The 17,544-nt window shown below is 42.1% G+C and overlaps 1 protein-coding gene across 1 annotated transcript in view; it reads right to left on the bottom strand.

Annotated features, from left to right (window-relative positions):
- The window catches only part of FERMT1 (FERM domain containing kindlin 1), a 79,967-nt gene that overhangs the window by 26,696 nt on the left and 35,727 nt on the right, over positions 1 to 17,544 (bottom strand). Inside the window, exons 4-7 of the mRNA XM_073672254.1 lie at positions 9,538 to 9,678; positions 5,238 to 5,451; positions 3,387 to 3,489; positions 491 to 598 (exon numbers count right to left, since the gene is read on the bottom strand). Coding sequence (XP_073528355.1) covers positions 491 to 598; positions 3,387 to 3,489; positions 5,238 to 5,451; positions 9,538 to 9,678 — 566 coding nt within the window. The remainder of the gene's footprint in view (positions 1 to 490; positions 599 to 3,386; positions 3,490 to 5,237; positions 5,452 to 9,537; positions 9,679 to 17,544) is intronic.

Below are 17,544 nucleotides of genomic sequence, written 5' to 3'. Positions count from 1 at the left end.
TTCTTGGTGCAAGTTTTAATCAGTTTGTCACCAATGGTGTTACAAAATGTTGTCTGGTCATAACACATTGATAGGAGCTGTTCTGCAGTACCCAGGATGGGCTACTACACATTGAATATAGCTGTCCAGTGCAGCATCATGTGTTTATATCATGTGGGGTAACATCTGATCAGTAGAGTGTTTGGTGCTGGACCCTCCCCGATTTAATATTAATCATGTACCCTAGGGGTAGATCATCAATATATTATGGCCAGAGCACCACTTTAAGCTCCCATTATATTAAATTAGTGTTAGCCAAATGAACAATTTTGCTGAACAATTATGTAATGCGTATAGAGGTGTCCTGACTACCCCAATACCAAATGTTGGAAAAGAGATAGGATCATGCATGCCCTCTTCCTATTGAAAATGCATGGGCTGAACATGTATGTGTATAGGGGTGGGGGTTCCCAAATCATGGAAAGAAAACAATGACAAATGTGAAACTTACTTGTAGTGCTGCAAACATTAACATTTCCTCTTCAGTGCAATCGATTTCTCCTAAGAGGATAGCCCAACGCGCTTGTTCAAACAGCTGGTTTATACGGACAGCATCATACTAAAAGATCGGAAAGGTTATATTAGATTTATACAAAGTTCAACTTCAACAGAGAAGATGCTTTTTAAAAGTAAGTAGCTTTTATTTTTTGTGAATATTTTCAATTTCAGAAATGAAATATACAGTGGTCCCAAAGATTCAATGGTATCAGGATACATTATCTCAAATTTAATTTCAGAAAAGGCCAGTCTTGTCTTCCCATACCATATCACTTCAAATAAGCAAATGATTGAGCAGGTAACGACACCATGTAGAGGAGGTCACCATAGCACGTTAGTGAAACAACATGAATCCTATTGGATCCATAAATTACAAATATTGTTGCTCTTGGGTCTCAATTGGGAGTATGATCTATTGAACTGATATCTTGTCTTCCTATTACCCATCTATCTGTTTTATGTACATATGGAGCCTCACTTGTTTGCCATATATTTTAATGTATTAAACCTAAGCTGCATTCACTGTAAACTGTAGTATGATGATAATTACAGTCAAAATAACCTGTACAAGGTTTTTCAGCTTATAAAAAATCACGGACGCCTTAAATTTTTTTTACGGACAGGGCAAAAAGGTGCCCTTTATTTAAGGACGGTCCTGGAATTTCTGGACGGTTGGCAACTACGTCTTCCAGCACACATTCCCTTGGCAACCCTGTCCAGCTCTACTTCCGAGTTTAGTGCGGTTCTCACTCACACACATCTAGTGCGGTCATATGACATTGCCTTCATGCTCTTATACACCTTGCTCTGATCATCGCCCACTCTAACCTGAGCGCCACAAGTGCCATCACGCACATCTTCCTCCTCTGACCTAGTGCTTCCAACGACAACCATACCCACATCCCTCTCCAAAAGTTATGGAGACATTTCCATTACAAACCTCCAACCTACACACAACTCACAGGTATGAATATAAGATGTAAATAAAATATTCATCTCATCACTCTCCTCTTCAGAAGCCCCATTGCTCGCTGAACGCCGTCCAGTCCTCCTCTTTCCATCTCCGCATCTCCGGCCTCTTCGTTATAGGCCAGGACTTCAGGCCGTGTCCAGGCTTCACTGCGTGTTGTAACGTTGCAACATCGTGATGTCAAGATGTGGAAAGCGACCTTACGACGTGCAGTGACCTTCGAGGTGTGGAGGTCCTGGGGTACATTGAAGTAGCCAGTGATGCAGTGTGAGGGTGGAAAGGAAAGAACTGGGTGGCGAGGCAGCCACAGAAGTGAGTGATAATGTGATTTATTTTTTTAAGCCTTTTGCCAACCATGTATCTGTTCCAATTTACATACAAATTTATCTTAAGAACAAACCTACAGAACCTATCTAGTTTGTAATCTTTGGACTGGCCAGAGGATTCTTTATTGTTCATTTACTTGTTTATTTATTTTATTTGCTTTTTCTTTGTTTCCTGTATTATGTAGGTATTTTTGCTTATGATCCTTTTCTTATAACAAAGCCTTGACCTACCCTACCATCTCCTACTTGTTCTCCATGATATCATACATAATTACAAAATGCAGTCCTTATATGCAATTTTTTACCATTCTTTTGACATCTTGAAATTTCTGTACATAGTGTATAAAAGTATTTAATATGAGTATTTGTATACATGACACTTTCATACAGTACACTCACATTTTATGCCTTGTTGATTCTTGAGAATGAAATTTATGATAAAGACCTGAGAGGGTCAAAATTATGGTCGCTGAAGACAAGACCAGGAGAACATATGAACTCCTTGCAGATGCTGCTCTTGGTGGAATCTGAACCCAAGACCCATGCCCAGTGTCAGGCAGCAGCTGCGAAGGCAAATAGAGTCATGGCATGCATCAGAAGAGGAATAGGGACATATGATGAGAACATTGTTCTTCCTCTGTATAAAGCGCTGGTAAGGCCGCACTTAGAATATTGTGCACAGTTCTGGGCTCCGGTGCTCAGGAAAGACATATTGGAGCTAGAGAGGGTACAAAGGAGGGCGACTAAGGTAATAAAGGGAATGGAGGGACTAGAATACCCAGAGAGGTTGTCAAAATTAGGCCTATTTACGTTGGAAAAGAGAAGGCTTAGGGGAGACCTCATAAACATGTACAAATACATCAGGGGGCAATACAGAGATCTCTCCCATGACCTGTTTATACCAAGGATGGTGACAAAGACGAGGGGGCACACTATGCGTCTGGAGGAAAGGAGGTTCCTGCACCAGCATAGAAGGGGATTCTTTACGGTCAGAGCCGTGAGACTCTGGAACTCTCTGGGAGAGGAAGTGGTGATGTCCAACTCACTTAAAGAGTTCAAGAGAGGCCTGGACGCCTTTCTTGAGAACAATAAAATTACATCTTATGCTTAGTTAATTAATCCAGGGATTTAATCTGACTGCCAGATTGGTGTCGGGAAGTGTATTTTTCCTCAATGATGTAAATTGGCCTATACCACATGGTTTTTTGTTGCCTTCCCCTGGATCAACGCTGTGGAATAGCTGCAGTGCACAAGAAATAGGCTGAACTGGATGGACGCTTGTTTTTTTTCGGCCTTATAAACTATATATCACTATAAGGCAACAGTGCGAACCATTGAGCCACCATGAGCTACCCATTATTTTTCAGGGCAGCTCTAACTGTACATATCACCCTACTGAGCAATAGAGACTAGAACAGTATAGTATACAGAAAATATATAGAGAGTATGCAGGTGAGAATTGTAAATGTCAGTCGACTATACACTGTCATTGTCTACATAAATCTCCGGTGCATGGTTACACGTTTACAGGCTACAACCATATACTTTCCTACCTTTGGATTCAGGTCATAGAAGCAGTAATACTTAAATCTCAGTAAAAGTAGCTCATCTTCCTGGATGCCTTGCTCCATAAGAGACCTAGATGAATCCAACCACCTGCAAAAGATGGAATACATGGGAAGATTAAAGGCGTTTACTATTCTCTGTTATAGTATGGACATGAGTTAATTCTCACTACAAAATATCTATAGCCCCTTCCATAACCCTAATATGATGGACACCTAACCAGTATTGCGAGTGATTGGTGACCACAACAATACCCCTTAACCCTGAGGAAGCTACAGCTTTTTAGTAGCGATACACGTGGGGTTCTCCCCCTCCCTCCCTCATACTCTATTTGACAGGTATTCACTTTATCATGAGTTTGTTACCTTTGTCTTTGCAGTCCTTTTGAGTTATTTTTTTGTCCAGGATTCTTTCAGCCTGGTTTTAGGATCCATTGATAGCTTGGTATCCCATTAAATCTTGACGCTAGACTCTCCAATACCATTTAGGGGAGTTATCTACATTTTGTGGGTTCTGTCTGATATACCTCATATATTTTTTATGTTGCTTGTACTTGTGAGCAATTTAAGTAGTGACACCCTTTGATATGCTGTTTATGCATTTGCACTTTTTTACCTTCTTTGCACATACTCGAGCTACCAGGTTCTTAGGGCTGGCCACCTAATTGTCCAGCTGGATGTGGGTTTATACCATGTTGTATTACATTACGTGTGGGTTCCTTGCTTTCTAGCATTGCTGTTCTCATTACTGCATCTAAATGGTGGAGGAGTGAATCTTTGCCTATACTTTGGGCAATTTCCAATGCACTTTGTGGGGTTGTTTTTAATTGTTTTTAGATGTTTGTGCTTTTTGTCTTAATCATGTGTCAATAAAATATTGTTATTAGTATTTTGCTGTGAGATCCCCGTTTTGTTGCATAGCTTTTTTTTTTGTTCATATGATTGATGACCACAGTTACATGGTGAAAATTGCTGGGCCCTTATGTGTCCTTACAATGATTGACACATTACCAATGCAGTCAGGAATTGGTTACAGCAGTCACTTTGTGCAAGAAGGAGTGGCAAGAAAACATGGAAGAACTTGGGAACATTGGAGGCTAGTTGCACTAAAACGGCACGGTATTTAGAAGGTGAGTATTGTATAATTTTTTTTTTACCATTGGCAGTAGTATTTGTAATATAAAGGAGTGAGTAGTTTGCCGACCCCCACTGAAGGCATTGCTTTGTCGATACTGTGATATGCTATACTAACCTGTTCATACTGCATGTTCTGATGTATAATCTCTATAGAAAGAAATGCTGCATACTGTTTTATATGGTTTATTGCAATTCCTCGGATGTGGGGCTGTGGAAGAATAAACAGCTGGGAGAGAAGGAGTTACAGCTGTCCAGTCCAGGTGGTGGGAATTGTTTTTTGGGAGATACTTCGTAGTTAGAGTTGGTCAATATTTTGGACTTATCAGGGAAAGATAGGAAGTTTAGCCCTAAGCTGGGTGTGTGAGCAAGGAAGGAGATCTCCTTGGTAGCAAGCCTGCAATAGTAACTGGATAAGTGACAGTCTGGATTTTAATAGACCAAAACATTCTGGATGCCTAGAAAGTGGAACAGCCTTTTTTTATTACTCTTTTATTACTTATTACTTACTTATTTGTTTTACATATGAGTACTTGCTGATGGGTATCTTTACCCTTATTTTTGCTGTCCATGTTCCTTGAACATTTTATTGTTTACTTGCTACTGGCCTAAAAAGTCATATAAACCGGGCCAAAATAATCTAAATTAGGTAATCCATCTAAATTCATATTACGTAAAATTAGCGTATAATGACAAGACACTTACCCAGTGTTCAGCCGTGCCTTATCAATCAGTGTCCTGGGCTGATGCATTTGAGTCAGGATATCTGGAGAAGAGATTGGCTGACTAAGAGCTAAGATGTTGCAGTTTTGATCGGCTAATGGACTGTCGGTAAACCATGTGATTGTGGAAGAGGCAGGGGTACCATTGACAGGATCATACATGGGTGTCATTGTCTTGCTGTATAATCCAGGACTACCTGCGGAATGAGAAGTTTGTCAACCATCAGAAAACAATCAATAAATCATTTAAATAAATACATATTCCGTATATGTATTTATATTTGAAATAAAAACTTGAACCATAGACTATAAACCAAAGGCATCTAGTAGAATAATACTCTTCATGTTTAAAATATTAGTAAATTATTTAAACTTTCCCCAATTACTTTGCTTTATGGGCTAAAAATGTGAAGACCAAATATGGGTTGTAAAAGTAAGAAATGCATTAAGGGAATGCTTTTTATTTGATCACTTTTGTTTCTGGTTAAAACACACTGTAGGAGCAATGTAAGTAGCATAGAAGCACACGTTTTCACCCGTCCCCGGCTCAGAATGAGGTGCATATGATCTGCAGTGTATCTTTGAATGGCTGTCATTTTATAAAGAAGCCTATTTTTTTTTGGTCTTCACTTCTTCCTACCCAAAAACTCTTTTATCACCCATCCACAGAATATGTGAGAATACTAGATCGGTAGTGGTTCAGAACAGCGGACATCCCATCTTATTTCAGGAATGGGGCAGTGGTTGAGCATGCGCATTGCTCCCATCTTTCTCTATGGGACAGTTGGAGAGAGCTGTCCTTTACCATCTCTGGCAGCCTCATCTAGATTTTGCTCATTGTGGGTCCCCACGCTATATTTCGCCTGATGAACTCAATGACAAACATAACATTTTTTAAATGTGTTTCTTCTTCTTCTACGGTATCAGTTAAAAGTTTGGACTCCCCTGTTCCGGCAATGACTTTCCTTGTTCTTATTGATATGTGCACATTTGTACATTTAGACTGAAGGCAGCAAAACCACGAAGGAACACATATGGAAACAAGGAGTAAAGAAACATGTGTGAAACAATCCAGAGTTTGTGTTTCCTCATAGTGCTCCCCTTTTAGCCTGATGACAGCTTTACACCCCCTTGGCATTCTCTAAAGCATCTTCAACAGGTAATCCTCATGAGAGCCAGTCATAGCAATTGATGGTTTTCATGACCTCACTTTAGGATACCTTCAAAGTGCTAGCAATTTTCTGGATTGACTGACTTTCATGTCTTAAAAGTATTGATGCACTGACATTTTTCTTTAATTAATTGAGTAGTTCTTGCAATATTCTGGCTGGGAACAATTGTATGGAACTGTGCAATTTGTGGTTTTGTTGCCTTCAGTCTGAATCTACAAAGTGCACATTTCAATAAGAACAAGAAAAACCATTGCACAAACAGGTGTCTCCAAGCTTTCGGCTGATACTGTAGGTAAGCTACTTCCTGTCTCGTGTCTTCAGCTTCCTCTATGTGCACAGATAGCAGAGAGGAGATGCTTTGATAACTTTCTGGCCAGGGAGGGGTTAGAGTATTACACCTTCATTGGATTACAGTGCTGCGATGACAATACAGCTAATTCATGTTATTTACTCAAGTATTCAATATACTTTCTTTATTAATTCCTTATGGTTTTCGGGATATCTTGTTGCAGTTATTCAGTAGAAACCTTGGGGAGGATTTTTAAAAACTGTCTAAATAAAAACTATCCCTGTTTACACACAATTAGGCCCTAAAAAGCTGCATCAATGGCGTCTCATTTATACAGGCAAACCTTGCTGTTTACTGATGAGAGGCAGCATCCTGAAGTGACGCTCGGCAGATGGATACCTGAATTGGTTAATAAGCTTGGTCATGTTGTTGTGCTCCTTAAAAGGAATCTGTCAGCAGGTTTTTGCTACCTCATCTGAGAGCAGCATACTGTAGGAAAAGAGACCCTGATTCCAATGATGTGTCACTTAGTTTACTGGGTGCAGCAGTTGTGACAGAGTTGTTAGGTTACGTGCACACGATGAGTATTTTGTGAGTTTTTTACATCAGTATTTGGTCAGTATTTCACCTCAGTATTTATAAGCCAAAACAAGGAGAGGAACTATCAGAGGAAAAGTATAATAGAAACAGGTCACCACTTCTGCATTTTTCATCCACTCCTGGTTTTGACTTACAAATATTGAGGTAAAAAACTCACCAAATACTGAACGTGCGAACGTGGCCTTAGATGTAGAATGCAGCAGAGCTCAGAAAGCTAACCCCATACTACAGCTTTCTGTATATATTGTTTATAGACGGTGAGCTGCTTATCAGAGGAGGCGCATGGTCAGACTAGGAGTTGCATGAGCACCAGTCCTGGCAGTGATAATGTCTTGGTGATAAAGCCTTCATCATAAGTAAACCCTGCACACAACTATATATATCACTCTTGGCATAATTTAGTGTTTTAACCCATACCCCATGATGTCCTCAGATTACATAGCAAAAACCTGCTGATAGATTCCCTTTAAAGAGTGGAACATTAAAGCTTAACCCATGGAGCATTGACCATAAGACTCCATACACAGATGGTCACCCTAATAAATGCCAAATACACCATCAAATCTGCATTAAAAAGTTTTCTAACTCAGCCAGTCAAACTCTGCTTTTTATTGATGAGGAGCAAGCATCCTGAAACAGCTGGCTACAGATGGGTATCTTACTTGATAGAAATCCCTAGTCATGTTGCAAGGCTCCTTAAAGGGAATCTGTCACTAGGCTTTTGCTATGTAATCTGAGATCAGCAATGTAGGGGCAGAGACCATGAGTCCAGCAATGCATCTCATACTGGTCTGATAAAATCATTGTTTTCTCCGCTGCAGAGCTAGCAGTTCTCTGAATGCTGAGCTCTGTATAACCCCGCCCCCACCACTGATTGGCAGATTTTGGGTACACTGTGTGTAGGCAGAAAGCTGATAATCAGTGATGGTGGTGGGGTTACAGGACAACAGTATGGCACGAAACAGTGATTTTATTGATACAACAAATGGCAGCCCAGTAAGTGACACATTGTTGGAATCAGGGTCTCTGCCCTTACATTATGCTGCTCAAATATTGCATATCAAAAACCTGCTGACAGATTACATTGTATCTACTTCCAAAGAGAGGCACAAGTGAGACACTCTCCTATCTCCTAGCAGAGGGCTAGTTTGCCTACTTTTTCTAATGGAGTTTTTGGTAAGTCTTCTCCTCAGAGGCAGAAACCCATAAAGCTGATAATTAACAACAACATACATTTTGTCTAGAAAAAAAAACAGTATTAGTATGCAGTACTTAGGCTAAGTGCACACGATGCAGAAATGCTGCAGATTTTTCCGCTTCTCCCTTGCAGGAAAAACGCATGCGGATTTTACATGCATTTTTCCTGGCAGGTAGAAGTGTTTGTCAAGCGTTTTTGCATGCATTTCTGCATGCGGGTTATCAAGCGCTTTTCCAAGCGATTTTTGCAACCGGCATGGATTTATAGTAGTGTGACCAAAAAAAAAAAAAAGAATAAGAATGGTAAAAAATAAAAAATAAAGATTATACTCACCTTCCGATGTCCTCCCGGTGTTTTCTCTGCTGCGTCCGGTGTCTTGGGCAGCTCACGGTGGTGTGAAGGACCTGCGGTGATGTCATTGAATCATGTGACATGTCACATGACTCAATGACGTCATGGCAGGTCCTTCACAACACCGCGACCCATACAGCAGACCAGACAGAGGGGAGAAAACACCGGGAGGACATCGGAAGGTAAGTATATCTTTTTTTTTACAGTTTCTATGGTACCCAGGTCTGGATGAGAGTCTCCTCTCCTCCAGACCTGGGTACCATCCGCACATTGAACCGTGTGATATCCGCTTGTGCAGATGCAGTGATGCGGATGTCACGCGGTCCAATGCAAGTCAATGGCGGCGATTACGCTGCGTGTCCGCAAAATTAATGGACATGCGTATTTTTTTCCGCAATGATAATCCGTAGCGGAAATTTCCGCAGCATGTGCACAGCACATGCGGATTATCATTGGGGACCATGGGGCACGTATTACCAAGCATTTTTTAAGCGTTTTCGCTGCGAAATTCCGCGGCAAAAACGCTTGAAAAACGCATAGTGGGCACGCAGCCTTAGTGCAATAGAGAAGACACAAGACATATTCTGTTATAGGAAGTAGAAGCAAACCCAATTATTTACAGGAACTGCTTATTATGATGATGAAATGTTCATGAAACGTTCATTATCTTTACCTAATGATCCGGAGTTACTTGTTGGACAGTCCAAGTTTATAACTTCTTCCAGCATTGTGTCCTTGACATCTTTTTTCTTTTTCTTCTTCACAGAATCTTCCAAAGGTTTTAACAAAGAAAGTTCTTCAGGTCTTCTAATATCTAAGATCGTAAAAACAGCTTGATAAAGTCAATAACACTCACAACCACTTGTACTGGTGGCCATAGACACAACAATAGGACTACCGTCATACAGACATTACAATAATGGGCAGATTTAGTGATACCTGTGCACCGAGTGAGATAAGGAGAGAAAGAAACCACTTGTGAGAGTCTGGCTCAAGATATTTGACAGCATCATCACCCCTATACTGCTTTATGGCAGCGAAGTATGGGGCCCAGAGACCTACCCAGACCAGAAAAAGTGGGATCTCAGCCCAACTGAAGTCTTCCACCTCGAGTTCTGCAATTATCTCCTCCAGGTCCATCGCAGCACCTCAAACATAGCCTGTAGGGCAGAGCTGGGCCGATTCCCCATTTGGCTCACTATACACAAGAGGGCGCTATCACTCTAGCCACACATACAGAGCAGCAACCCCAGCTCCTACCATCATAAAGCCCTGCTGAGCCGGAGCCCAGAGCAAGCAAGTAACCCCGGCAGCCAGTCCAGCCAAAGTCAGCAATACACCCTGACAAAAAGCCAAATAAAGGGGACAACAGAGAGCTGCAAGAAGCAATACGTAAAGGGATGGAAAAGTGAACTAGAGAAAGCCCAGAAACTCACCATCTACCGGGCACTGCAGAAGGAATACACTTTGGCCGTATATCTGGAGAGGTTACACCACCCCGAAGACAGGCAGACCCTGAGTCTGTACAGACAGAGTGCCCACAGCTTAGAGGTGGAAACAGGGCGACACCGACAGACATACAAGCCACGGGAGAACAGACTGTGCCAGCAGTACCAGCAGGGGGCTCTGGAGGATGAGGCGCACTTCCTGCTGCACTGCAACAAATACTCAGCAGTGAGAGCCTCCCATTTCCAGAGACTCTCCACTCACATCCCGGACTTCCCATCCATGTACGAGGAAAGGAAACTCCGCATCCTACTGGGGAAAGAGGAATCAACACTGGAGATTGCCGCCCAATTTGTCACCGCATGTCATTAACTGAGAGGAACGCAAGACTCCCGAACGGTCTATTACAGCCCAAATTGAGCTTCCCAACACACCATCCCCACAAGCCCCCTCCCCTATTACACTTATTTTTATTCTTGCTTTGGCAACACTAATCGTATTTTGGTCCTGCCAATAAAGCCTATTTGTATTGTATTGTATTGAATTCAACTCCTACATAGTGACATTTTGAGGACACCCATAGATAGTAGTGAGATGAATGCTTGTGTACCAGACATATCTCCCTTCCCCCCATACACATGTATACTCGGTCCAGCCAAGCATGCATGTGCTTTCAATGAGGAGAGGTGTCTGGCAGCTGTATGTGACATGCAGAAGTAGTGCTGTTGCTTCAAAAGAATCCAGAAACTATAAGAGTTAACACAGTCACAAGAGACAGGGAGTGTTTAGCAGAGCCCCAGGGAGTTTGTGGGGAACTTGTTTATTAGTCTGGCTGGAGCCAAAGAGAAAGGTGGTGTATGATCTGTATCTCACAGAAGGCAAGTGAACAGAATTCAGGTCAGGAGGGAAGCTAAACACAGGTCAGATAGACTCCCTGAACTAACAGTGCAGAGTATTATCAGGCAGAAAGATAAGGACTGGAAGGAATCCTATCACAGGGATCATCTCCCTCATAACCCCCCCCCCCCTTCATCCCCATGCAGGATAAAGAATGCTGTGCGGTATTGTGTCCTTGTGAAGGAAAAACCTGTGGTTGTGTATGCATAGAAGTGTGCTGCTAAGAGATCTAATCTGTGCTGAATTATGCTACTGAAGAAACTGACGTTACTGTGCCTGCTTTAATAGACTGTACTGTGGTGAAGCCTGTTACTTCAAAGAGTTAAATGGTACTGGCCGTACTTGATTAAACTCCACTGTTCAACGATTTATGAAGACTCTTGTCAGATGTGTCTGGTCAGCAATTAAATCTATGGTGTGCCTGAGAGAAGCTGCAACCTATGGTCGCCCTGAGTAACGGTTCCCCCAGGATTCCAACAAATTCATGAAAACTGTCTCGCCCTATCTGAACCTAGCAGCGTGCGTGTAACATGTATAATTATCATTGGAAGAAAAGTTTAGAGATTAACATTCCTAATAACTTCGGTAAACCCACAAACACATTAGATGGTTGGTCGATCCTGTCAAAAATATCAGGCTTTGGGTGACATTAAAGGGAACCTGTCACGTCCTAGCTAACCTCTACACTGCCCTCATAGCATTGTTAGTGATGCAATGTGCATCACTAACAAGCTTTTTCATTAAAATTGGTGCAGCTATAATGATTTCATAACCTTTAACTCCTTAATTACCGGAGCATTTTCCGTTTTTGCATTTTCGTTTTTTGCTCCCCTTGTTCCCAGAGCCATAACTTTTTTATTTTTTGGTCAATATGGCCATGTGAGGGCTTATTTTTTGTACTTTTGAACGACATTACTGTTTTTAACATATCATGTACTGGAAAACGGGAAAAAAATCCAAGTGCGGTGAAATTGCAAAAAAATGCAATTTCGCAGTTGTTTTTTTTTTTTTTAACCACGTTCACTGACTGCTAAAACTGACCTGCCATTATTATTGTCCAGGTCATTATGAGTTCGTAGACACCAAACATGTATAGGTTCTTTTTTATTTACCGTATTTTTCGGACTATAAGATGCACCGGACCATAAGACGCACCCCAAATTTTGGGGTGGAAAATAGGAAAAAGAATATTTTTTAAAAGATGGGGGTCCGTCTTATAGTCTGAATAGGCATCTTACCTGGGGGGACTTTAAAGCAGGGGTCACAGGAGGCAGGGTCCTTCAGGCAGCCGGAGGAAGTGGATGAATGCTGTGGACCCTGGATGCGAGAAGCCGGTGCTCCAGCAGCAGGGAGGTGTGGTGCTGGTGGAGCAGGATCGCAGGGCCCTCAGTTCCCTCCCTCAGGAACCTGGCAGCTGCAGCAGAAGAGGTGAGATGCTGCGGGGCCGGAGCCTGTGGTGGGGCCTGGGGCCTGTGGTGGCACCTAGGGCCTGTGGTGGGCTTAGGGCCTGTGGTGGGGCCTGGGGCCTGTGGTGGGGCCTAGGGCCTGTAAGCGGCCTGCACTGCTGTCCGGTGGCTGCGGCTGTGCAGCGGTGCGGCTTTCTGGTGGCCGCGGCCATCTTTATGAAGCTGTGATTCACAGAAAAATGGCCGCCCGGGCGTCCGTTTTCCTGTAGATTATGGTGCACCCAAAGCCGCTCTGCCTCGCCGCCGCCCCGCTGCACATCCACTCTGCCTAGCTGCCGCACAGCCGCTCTGCTGCATCGGCCCTGCGATCCCGCTACACCACCACTGCAATTATCTGGCAAGGTTTGGACCATAAGACACACCCCCATTTTCCTCCCAAATATGGGGGAAAAAAAGTGGGTCTTATGGTCTGAAAAATACTGTAAGTGGTGAAAAAAAAATCCAAAGTTTGCTAAAAGAAAAAAAAAAAAATGGTGCCATTTTCCGAGATCCGTAGCGTCTCCATTTTTTGTGATCTGGGGCCGAGTGATAGCTTATTTTTTGCGTGTCAAGCTGATGTTTTTATTGATACCATTTTTGGGATAGATCTGATGTTTTGATCGCCTGTTATTGCATTTTATTGCAATGTTGTGGCAACCCCAAAAAATCGTATTTCTGGCGTTTAGAATTTTTTTCTCGCTATGCCATTTACCAATCGGATGAATTATTATTTTATATTGATAGATCGGGCGATTCTAAACGCGGCGATACCAAATATATGTATGTGGGATTTTTTGTTATTGTTTTATTTTGAATGGGGCGAAAGGGGGGTGATTTAAACTTTTATATATTTTTTATGTTTTTAATATTTTTACAAACATTTTTTTTTTTACTTTTTGCTTGCTTCTATAGTCTCCATGGGAAACTAGAAGCAGCACTTGCCTGATCGGCTCTGCTGCATACAGGCGATGAGCAGATCGCCTGTATGCAGCAGATCTGCTCACTTGCTATGAGTGCCGACCACTGTCATGCCAACCCATCGGTGACCCGCGATCATGTGACGGGGTCACCGATGGGTGGGGCCAATGACGCACTTCCAGCGCAGCGATGTTAAATGCCGCTGGTTAACAGCCGTGGGTGGATTGCAATTCCACCCGCGGCTGTTGCGGGCACATGTCAGCTGTATGAATCAACTGACATTTGCCCGGTTTAGTGTGGGCTCAGCGCCGAAGCCCGCGCTAGACAAGGGGTGATGACGTGGGGCGTACTAATACGCCCCACGTCATTAAGGGGTTAATATACTTAGATCTTACCTGCTCGTTAAGTCATAGGAGTGTGATTCTCATATTTAGTCATGGGCGGGCGCCACATTCAGTCACTGCTGTTCATGTATTTGAATATTGCTTCCAGCGAGTGTTATTATTGTGTGCGCAGTGAAGCTGTGTAGTTCGCAGCTTCACTGCGCATGCGCTATGACGCTCTGTTCCCCGCACCTGCACAGTGAGGCTGTGTGATTACCAGCTTCACTGCGCACGTGCGGGGAACATAGCGTGTGCGCAGTTAAGCTGGTAATCATGCAGCCTCACTGCGCAGGCACGGGACCAGCAGCCTGACTTGGAAAAATGCGCATGCGCCCCACAATAATAGCACTCGCCGGAAGCAATATTCAAATACGTGGGCGGCACCAGCAGTGACTGAATGCTGCGCCCGCCCATGACTGAATATGGCAATCACACCCCTATGACTGAACGAGCAGGTAGGATCTAAGTATATTAAAGGTTATAAAATCATTATAACTGCACCAATTTTAATGAAAAAAGCATCACTAACAATGCTATGGGAGCAGTGTAGAGGATAGCTAGGATGTGACAGGTTCCCTTTAATCTAATGCACATAGAGTTCTTAAAGGGGCTGTCTTCTACTAGGACAAACCCTTCTTAAATACTATAATCCTCTTTGTACATAAAAATACCCTATACTCATCTTCGGTGCTGTTCCAGTGATTTCAGCATCGGGTCTTCGTAGGGTCGTGTGATTCTGTCATGCCACATGAGCCGGCCCCATCAGCCAATCAGAGACCGCTAATGGGCTGCAGTTCTAAAAGTCCAAAATTTGGTCAAAGGAAGTGAGAGTACAAAAGCCCAATAGTGTCCACTGATTGACTGCAGGGCTCATGTGGCATAGCAATGTCATGTCAGCTTTGGGAGGTGAGGCTCTGACATACCTGAAAATACCAGGAAATGGGCATAGGGTATTTTTATTATAAAGCATCACTTCAGTGTTTTCTTTTTTTTGCAGTGCTGGAGTGGTGTCACTAATCTACATGCCTTGCACCTAGTCTCATACTTACCAGTCGCTGTCTTCTTCTGTTCTCAGCACCGCTCTGGTCAGTCTTCTACAGTGCCAGAAGTCACTACTCAATGTAAGTCTATGGAAGCCAGAACGAGGGTCTCATAGACTTGCATTGAGAGCTTGTGACCGTTACTTCTGACTTCCGGTCAGTCAGATAATACAGGCACAAGATGGCGGAGCAGGACTGGAGCGGAGCCGGGAAGAGCTGAAGACGGTGGCTGGTAAGTATAATACTAGGGTCAAAGAACGTAGATTAGTGGCACCACTCCAGCACTGAAATAAGAAAAAACAAACGCTCGAATGGTGCTTTAAAGGGGGAATATTGTATTTAGGAAGGGGTTATCCGAGTAGATGAAAACACCTTTAACTTTTCTTTTCATGCCTTAAAAGGGTTCATTGACTGATCCGTAGGGAGGGCGGGGGTAAGGGTTCTATATACTTTGCAAAGAACATTGCCAGCTTTTGCCTTTTTTTTTTCCCTAAAATGCTCCATTTGTAACCTGAATCTGAATTGGAATGGAATGGCACTGAAAGGGTCATCTGACTTACTACTGAATATTGCTGGGAAACCTCTTTGAATCCCAAGAGAATGTCCTCCTTTTTGGGTTATGTTAACAGCAATGTCGTACTCCCTAATGCCATTGCTTACATGGTTCTTAGCTTGTGCACATACGATTTTTTACAATAGGGTCCAATATGTGACATATGCCAGTGTCCATTGTTTTGCCAGATCTAGTTTTATCACGTCCCAATGTTCTTTTTTTTTCTATGCACTTGGAGCTGCTATACCATTTCAGTCATTGACCTCTTTTTTACTTGCCTTAGTGGCCTCTCATGTCTCATTGAAGTTTGAATATGCAATGAGGAAACTAGAAATAACAGCTGTGTAGTTATCCTCTGCAGAACACAGAATAAGTTATTTAGTATACTGTTTGGAATAGAACAAGAATAGACGTGCACGGCAACGCTGGAGTTGTATCTACTGTACTCAATGGCATTCCTAATCCCCCAGGGTATCTGTATTATCTCCCAGACCCTGCTATGCTATGAATACAAGCCTTCATCCTAAGCTTACATTGGCATGCAAAACAATAGATAATATTATATGAAACAATGAGCCATTTTATATTGTCTGCATGCTACAGTAGTTTCTCATTCAATCGTAGCTTTGAAGAATTTCCTTTTTCATTTAGAAAAACAGCACTACAAAAGCAAAAAGCTGCTGCAAGGAATCTTACGTGCAAAATATTATCCAAATGCCATGTGACACTAAGCCTTATATTAGTAAAAAAAATTGTGTTAACTAATTTCTTAATATATATTTAGATCAGCTGGGGTTTTATCTTATGGTACAAATCTTAGGCATAGATTTAAATAATAGCATTCTGTCTACTTGCAGCCACCACTAGAGGGAGCACAGGAGCTTACTGCATACTGTGTCATTGTTGTTTTCATTGTATAACTATATGCAGTAAACTCTTGTGCTCCCTCTAGTGGTGGCTGTGGCCGGAATGTTACATTTTAAAGGGAACCTGTGAGTATAATAGACAAAACCAGCCAATTATGTATATGAACAGACCACTTAGTTTTCATTTTTTTCTAGTCCTGTGGTGATCACAAGGGGGCATTTTCTACACAAAGAATATGTAATACTTATCACACAAAATTAACGTATTTCTTGATTTTGATTGCAGTCCATATAACAAGTACAAAAATAGACGTTTCGGTCTCAAAACGACCTTCGTCAGTGTCCCGACTGCACAAGTAGAGAACAGAAAGAGGAGAGGACACAGTGTCCAGTGAAGCAAGTGTTCCGGATTGTTTTAGAGAAAAACCCAAATAAGTAATGTGCTGAACGTGGCATCCACCGCTAGTTCCTATGTGTACCCATTTTGTCCTATGTACAAATATAAGACGTTTACCCTTCATATGGAATTGCAAATATTTTACCTTTCGTTAAGATTAAAAGCCTACTTTTCACAAGAGACGATTTCCCCTTTGTCCCATACCATCACTTATAAGGCACTTATAACTGCTACAAGTTTAGGATTACGTTTCAAAAGCATGTACCGTCCACCTCTGGGTAGCCATGCACTAGAGACTTTCATAGGCTTTGTGGATCCAGCATTTAAAAATCTTTGTTCAAATATGGGTAGAGGCTGTCTCCATTACAAATCTAAGTTATCCTCCCTTGATTAGATCCCTTAAGAATGATAAAAACGTAATTATCAAACCTGCCCATAAAGGCGGAGCAATTGTGATAAGAGTGATTATTAAGAGTGATTATCTCTAAGAAATTCAGAGACAACTAGATCATAATACAAACTTACTAATGATCCTGCTGATAATTTCAGCTCATTAGTCTCTATTATTCTTGACAAATATGAGACCAATGGAGTTATTGATCTAAAGACTCAAGGTATTTTTTAAAAATAAATTCACATCATACCGGTATTTTATATTTTACCCCAAATTCACAAATGTTTTGAAAAAACCCAGGCTGTCCAATTGTAGCTTTAACTGAATCATTATTCTCTCCC

The sequence above is a fragment of the Phyllobates terribilis genome, unplaced genomic scaffold (assembly GCF_046119375.1).
Source record: "Phyllobates terribilis strain yellow unplaced genomic scaffold, ASM4611937v1 Scaffold_3__8_contigs__length_932513732, whole genome shotgun sequence".
Classification (NCBI taxonomy): domain Eukaryota; kingdom Metazoa; phylum Chordata; class Amphibia; order Anura; family Dendrobatidae; genus Phyllobates; species Phyllobates terribilis.
This window is presented reverse-complemented; position numbering and strand designations above follow the sequence as displayed.